At 40.3% G+C, this 7029-nt stretch overlaps 1 protein-coding gene across 1 annotated transcript; it reads left to right on the top strand.

Moving 5' to 3' along the window:
• Nucleotides 1-237: 237 nt before the first annotated feature.
• LOC130501138 (uncharacterized) lies at nucleotides 238-3645 on the top strand. The gene is made up of 2 exons (XM_056996020.1): nucleotides 238-1519; nucleotides 1736-3645. The coding sequence occupies exons 1-2, from the start codon at nucleotides 370-372 to the stop codon at nucleotides 3169-3171; spliced, it is 2586 nt and encodes an 861-aa protein (XP_056852000.1). The 5' UTR covers nucleotides 238-369; the 3' UTR covers nucleotides 3172-3645.
• Nucleotides 3646-7029: the final 3384 nt, after the last annotated feature.

Genomic DNA, 7029 nt, shown 5'->3' on the forward strand with positions numbered 1-7029 from the left:
GCATTACATTGCTGCATAAAAAAAAAATCATCCTTGTTTGGATTTAATTGCATAGCTCCACTTTCCTTTCGGTTTTATTTGCATTAATCATAGAATCTGTTTTTAGTTCATGTTTTGTTTCTTTTAAATTGAAAACCAAAATAAAATTTTAATTTGCTTGTTTTAGTTTATAAATTTCGAGATTTAAAAAAAAAAAAAAAAGTTTAGTGAGTTTTTTCCAATTGTTTTCAAATTTTCAAAAAAAAAAAAAATACAAGTTCTCAATTTTTTTTCTCTTTATTCTTCTTTCCTTATTTTGTTAAGGCACGAATTGATTCTCTTTACTTTGTTTGTGAAAGGTACCAATAATAAAAATACAGAGGATAAGTTATGGGAGATTACTCTGAAGATGAAAGCTCCTATGATGCAAGCCAAGGCTCCGATCTTGATGAAACCGACCAAGCTTGGTCCAATGAAGAGGAGGGCTGTGATGGGTCCTGTTCTGATGATAACTACTCTATGTCAGAGTATGGAGACGACCCTGATGAAGCATATCCTGAACCAGAGCCCCCTGATTACTCATATGAAGATACCAGCCACCAAGGAGAGTATGAAGGAGAAACTGAACCAAATATCAGTTTCAATGAAGAAGATGAATTTCCTGGAGATAATACAGAACGTGATGATCAAGAAATTGAGCAGGAAGACTCATGGGAAGAGGAGTCTGGTACTGAAATCAGCTTAGAAGAAGCATGTGAGCATGAAGAAGAGTCTTATGCAGAAGAAAGACCATGGTGTGATTACTCTGATCGAGAAGATGAGCCAGATAGCTTTATTACTAACTCCGAAAATGAGGAGGACGCCATAAGTGAGGCTGGAAGAAATGTTAAAGAGTCTAAACTTGTCTTGGATGAAGAGGAAGAAGTTGAAAGTGAGGCCGGAAGAAATGTTGATGAATTTGAAGCACACTCCACATACTTCTCTGGTTTTGGCCAAAGAGACGAGACTTACCTCAAGTGGGAGGACGAAATGGAAACCTTGTTCCAGAGGCACCAGTTTCAAGAAGAAAAGAAGCTGCCATATGCCACTAAGACACTCACTGGACCTGCTCTTGCATGGTGGGAAAAAGAGCAATTTGCTCAATGGTACTACAAAGAACCGGATCTTACTTGGGAGAGTTTCAAATCAGTTTTTCTTGAAGATTTTGTAAAACAAGAACCAGATCCATCCCCTAAGTGTGCTACTCACGTGGTCTATGCTCCCAGCAACCCTAAGAACTTCAAGGCTGGAAGCAAGCAAGTTAATCATCATCACAGCCCACAAAAGATGAAACCGGCTGTAGAGAAGAAAACTTTCAAAAGACAAGTGGGTTTACAGCCAAGTTCACTCCAGTGTACAAAGGTGCCAGGCACATTCTCATATTCAAAAGGAAATTTAGGATCAGAGAGAAAGAAGGCCGGATTTGTTCTTGAGAGTAGGAAACCCCAAGATGAATCTAAGGCACAAAGTTTACAAAAGCCACCAGCTCCAACAAATCCAAGTAAGTCCTCTAATTCTAAAAATATCAAAATTCAGACATGTTATAGATGTCATAAGAGGGGACATTTTGCTGTAAATTGTCCATCTAGAAAATTATTAGGATGCACATTATTGGAGTTGAAACCAGGGCAAAGTAAAACAAGTGATAGTATTGTTCCTTTAGAACTTTCAAATTCTGGATTTATGCACTTGTCTTTGCCAAAGAGTTTTGATCCAGGTATAAGGCAAGAAGATGGACAGCCAAACAATGCTGAAAGGTTGAAAGAAAGCCATGGGCAGCACCTGACTTGTCCACAAAACGTTGAAGAAGTTGCAAGAACCATCCAAAGCACACATGCTGCCAATGAGCAAATCATTCTTCAACTACCTGAAACTATTTGGGTAAATCTGAATTTAAATTCTCTTATTTATAATTTTTCAAACCCAGATATAATGCACTTGTTTCCTGGCAAAAGTTTTGAATTTATTTCAGGAATAGAAGTCACTGATCACATGGATGATCAACACAAGGAGATTACAAGGTGTTTAGATGCCAAAGTAAAACAAGAAGTTACCACCAACAACTTCTTGATTCCAGACGACCCTCAAGGTCTTGCACCACCCACCAAAAGGCCAGATCACAGCAGAGGAGTATTCTTGTCGTTCTTACTCAAAGGAGAGCCACAAGATGTGCCATCAAAGAGCAAACCGATCAGATACCAAGGTAAGGCCCTAGAATCTCAAAAGAGGATGAAACCTAACTTGCTCTATCTTGGTGACCTTGGTGCAGATTATCCAGTTTCGAGGTCGAAACTTTTTCAAGGGAGAGGGTATGATGTGGGCATCAAATCAGTACCTGAACCGGAGGCCAATCAGTTGCACCATTCAGCAAACCAAAGGACCAACCAAGATATGTGTTCAGTTAAAACGGCGTATCTTACCGACTCGGAGGAATTTCACCATGAAACCAATTTTCATGGATTCTACACTCAAGTAGGGTCCAATCCCAATTGGAATCAGCCCAAAACCATTCCGGACCAGAAAGATATGAATTTTATAAACCGGAGGTTTCTCAGCCCGTCCATCTGCGAGGGTCCGAGTTTAGAAGCAGTTTCAAGCCCAATGAAGAAGCATTCTGATCCAAACCAGTTCATGGACTTCAAGGTGGATCTCTTAGCTTTCCAACAACTCAAGAATGAGGAGAAAAGTCCATGGAATTATGGAGTTATGGCCCATTTCCCTAAACCGGTCAAACCAGTTCTGCACCTGCCTTATTTGGAGTCTCACCGGTTCAATCAATCCCAAACCAAGCTATGGCGACCAGGAGAGACATCTAACCATTCAGGAGACCAATACAAGCATCCAGGAGAGTCAGATACATTCTTACAATGCACCAGCATCCATCAGATTGTTCAGAATCAACCAAGACCATACTTGCCATTTTTGGAGTCAAAAGCCATCAATTCTCAACAGCTCTTTTCCCATCAAGATTGGCACGACTTCTACCAATATTTCTGCAGTAAAGATGTTCCTAAGAAGCTTACCTACAGCCTTAAACCGACCAGATACAAAGCCATCATCTCAGCCCTTGAATCAAGCCATTTAAACCAAGAAATCCTCCAACAGCTAGTTTTCTTTATGTTTGATTTTCTTTCCTTTGTTTTATTATTCTGAGCAATGGCCACGACCTATATAAGCTCATTCTATTGCTTTGTACAGATCACCTTTCAATCCTTAAGAAATAATATTCAGTTTGTCTTTTATCAAAGAGTTTCTTTGCATAAAAATCTGTTCTTTAGTTTCTAAGTGTGAGATACATTAGAAGGCTATTGAGCTCGTGGTTCTTAGGTTCTTTGTGAGATACAGGAGCCTTGAAACACAGATTGAGAGAGTCAATCAAGCACCCACGGATTGAGAGAGTCAATCACCATCTATCCACCATCTTCCATCTTCAAACATCTATCCATATTACCATTCCATCCCTTTATCTTTTAGTTTCTGTTCTTGTTTTCATTAATCATAAACTCATTGTTTTTCCTTTGTTTTCAGGATAGATTGGATCTCAAAGGCCAGCAAGTCGTGCATCTTCACCATCCTTTCATCCGGTCTTCATCTCCATCGATAAGATCGACCCATCGACCATCCCACCAACCGACCCAGTTTCCGTGCCCACAACAAGTGGGACTCGTCTCAACTTGCTGTCACTCGATGACGCCGGACGGCCAGACCGACGTCACGGTCCTGGGTGCCGGGCTGCGGGTCGTTCAGTGAGTGCGGCCGATTCCTCGTGAAACCATCCCGACACTAGTCCAATCAAGTACTTTGCATCCTCGCTCGAAGCCACGTAGTGCAAATTCTTAGAAACCGTGAATCTTAAACCCCCCATTTCATTTCGATCAGAACGATCGGGAAAGTTACGGAAAAAACTCGGAAGGTCCGGCTAACGAATGGATTGCAATTCATTGTGTAAAATGATTACAGTTATTCTAAAACACCAATCATCTTAACTATACGAGGAATTAGGATTCATTCGGAAGACCGATACTATTACCGTACTTCTTCTAAACAACTCTTCCGAGCAACTCCCGTTGTGAATGTGGTTTGTCTCGACTCTCTCCCGACCAGCCCGCCATCCTTCTCAACCAGTTTCGAAAAAATGGAGTGATTTCTATAAAATCACTCAAACTTAAAACGGTTAACGAAGACTAAACAAAGCCAAAACGAGAGATCATATCCGTCACTGCTAAGACGTTTTCTGACACCTAAGATTTCGCTCGTTGCGTACTCTAGACTTTTGTCTACTAATCTTGCTTTCGAAAAACTACTAAAAACTCCTTCGGATCAATCCCACGGAAACCAGAAAGTTTATGATTAAGATTAGTCACCAAAATTACACCTCACCGCAGCTAGGGATTCCGATATTAAAATTTGTGAACATTTTATACGAAACTCCTTTCATAAAACAAAACTCGACAATATTTCACGAGAAAGATTTTGTACAATTAAACTCGACAACAATTTTACGAAACGACTTCCGTAAAATTAACTCGGCAGCAGTTGTGAAATAACTCTCGAAAAATAAAAGCTCGACAGCGCTTTAGGAAACAGCTTTCGTAAGATCAAGCTCGGCCATATTTTACGAAACATCATTCATAAAGCCAAACAATATCGTATCTGGAACATAACCAGTTCGCTCACAGCCTGACGAACTGAGAGCCTCACTCGAGTGACGCCTTGTCCATTGACCCGTCTTTGCAAAACGTCCCTCTTTGTCTGCTTCTCCTCCCTTTGGTTCAACGATTTCGTAAAATTCATTCGATGCATAAAACACAATGTGATTTTACCAGATTCTGTCACGTTAAGTCGAAAACATCTATTCATAACGTTTGATAGACTTTTCAACAGTATACAAAGCGCACCTGGTCAATTTGGTAAAACCATAGATACGAAGAAACGAGGACAAACTTGGACATTAATATCCCTTCCTCATTCCGATATTCTCGTCAGAATTTCATCGAAAACCAATTCATATGAAATTCGGTAACTGACTTTTCGAAGTCCTTTGACGTTGAATCGAAAGTAGCCATTCCTAAACGCATAATAAACTTTCGATAAAGTCAGAAAAAAAGAGGAGAAGAAGAAGGAATAAGGGGCAATCTCTAATCATCAATGGGACTAAGGTACGTCCGACTAAAAATTCCGTCAAGGTTTTAATTTTTTGGTAGGAAAGGAACAAAAACGTCTTGAAAACTGCCGTAGAATTTAGGGAACTTAGAACCTATGTGAATAGTATAGCAAGCTAAGTCTTAGGCAAATTTTCCTGTCTTGTTCCATTGTTTCTTGACTTTCCAGGCAGAACATGCAAACCGATCTAGTCTCTCGAAAAACCGAGAAACGATCGCCACACATTTTAAAGCACGCTCGTCCTACTTCCTAAAGAAAGAAAAACCTTCGAAAGAACGGTTAACCCGTTTTCTTTCGTAAAATAAAATAACAGATCCAACGGATATCAGTCGTAGATAATATTTGCTCCAAAAGGTTGCTGATTCCTGCTTTTACTACCCTCGGCTACGTCCAAGTAGGAAATGACCCTGAAACTGAATCCGCACATATTCTACGACGATCCTTTACCAACAACTTCCCTAGCTATACGGCTGCATCTAGCCTCCATGACAATCCAAAACTACTGAGCGACCACTGCTCCAACCGCTTAACGGCTAACGGCTAAACGACAATCCACGATTTGTTGTGAAACGCCAAGTGATTATTATGCAAGCAGTTTGTCGTATAACCCAGAATCGGAAATCATACGATGAATTCTTCGTAACGAAACTCAGTCCTAACAACCATATGGTTAACAGAAGATTTAAACTTATCATCAATCGATTAAGTTTTATACGCTCCGTAAAACACGACATAAAAAGAAACACTCGTAACAAAGCTCCTAGAGCTATACGATTCATTCTTAAAAATTCAAAAACAAATTCAGGAAGGCCAACACTTCACGAAACACAGTGAAGTTAGACGCTTCTCCCTGGTAAATTTACGCGACCCTTCGGTCCAAAATCCTCAACACAATTGGCCAACTACTAAACGGCTACAACAACGGATCCAGTATCCGCAAAACGATTATCACATCCAGACACATGTCTCTCATCGCTTACACCTAAAAACGCTCGCTAAAAAGTAGCATACGGACCAAGCGACAAAATCAAAATCCGAAGTGACTACTCGGATTCTACCCTTTACACTTGACGAAAGTATAAATCAAATCGTAAGCGAAAGCCCATAAATCTTTCTATGGCGTAAGAAAAATAAAGTCGCAGCACTGCGAGACGTCGCTTCATGCTCGAATAAACATTTTTCGACCAAAATTTCGTACGCCTTCTAAACGGCATCATTTCGTTGTTGCTGATCACAATAAACGAACTCTAAACGTCCTAAATAGACAAGCCACCTAAGGGTAGGCTCTCTTACATCCGACAAGGATAACATAGCGCACTATACAAGAAAACCAAAATTTCGTCTAAGCGCTTCGTAAAGGAAGTAGCTTCGATTCGTACCCAAACAAATCATATAAGCCGATAACACTTCGCGGATTTTAAAACGGTACGAGTCAGGTTAAAATCGCAAACATGCAAAACGAAAGCCGATTTCTCATCGCAAAGCCTCAGTCCGAGAGTAAACCTAGGTTTTGCCCTAAACCCAGCCTTGCTGGTACTTAACATCTCACAGACATAGTATCAACACCCGATACGAGATCCCAAAACTTGTCTCTTCACTTAAGTCTATCCGTTTCACGAACCTTCGTTAAATCAGTAAACCGCGAAAAATCTCGCTTTGTACAATCGATGGATACGGTGATCATCGGAGAGGCAGGAATGAGACGACAACTCACACCCTGTCCCTCTAACTTCGATAAACGGAAGTTCTCTCGATTTATAAAAACCACAATATTATAGATCTGAGCAAAATATTTTTTACAGGCCAAACTTGGCAAAAATAAACAGCCTCCGAGGCTACTCTTGCGGT

This window comes from Raphanus sativus, unplaced genomic scaffold, assembly GCF_000801105.2.
Source record: "Raphanus sativus cultivar WK10039 unplaced genomic scaffold, ASM80110v3 Scaffold0105, whole genome shotgun sequence".
Lineage (NCBI taxonomy): Eukaryota > Viridiplantae > Streptophyta > Magnoliopsida > Brassicales > Brassicaceae > Raphanus > Raphanus sativus.

What these genes read in the sequence shown, in the direction of transcription:
- LOC130501138 (XM_056996020.1), top strand. Translation starts at nt 370, where the DNA reads ATGGGAGATTACTCTGAAGATGAAAGCTCCTATGATGCAAGCCAAGGC. An exon ending in ACCAGCTCCAACAAATCCAA is followed by an intron (nt 1,520 to 1,735) that starts GTAAGTCCTCTA and finishes GTTTTGATCCAG; the next exon opens with GTATAAGGCAAGAAGATGGA.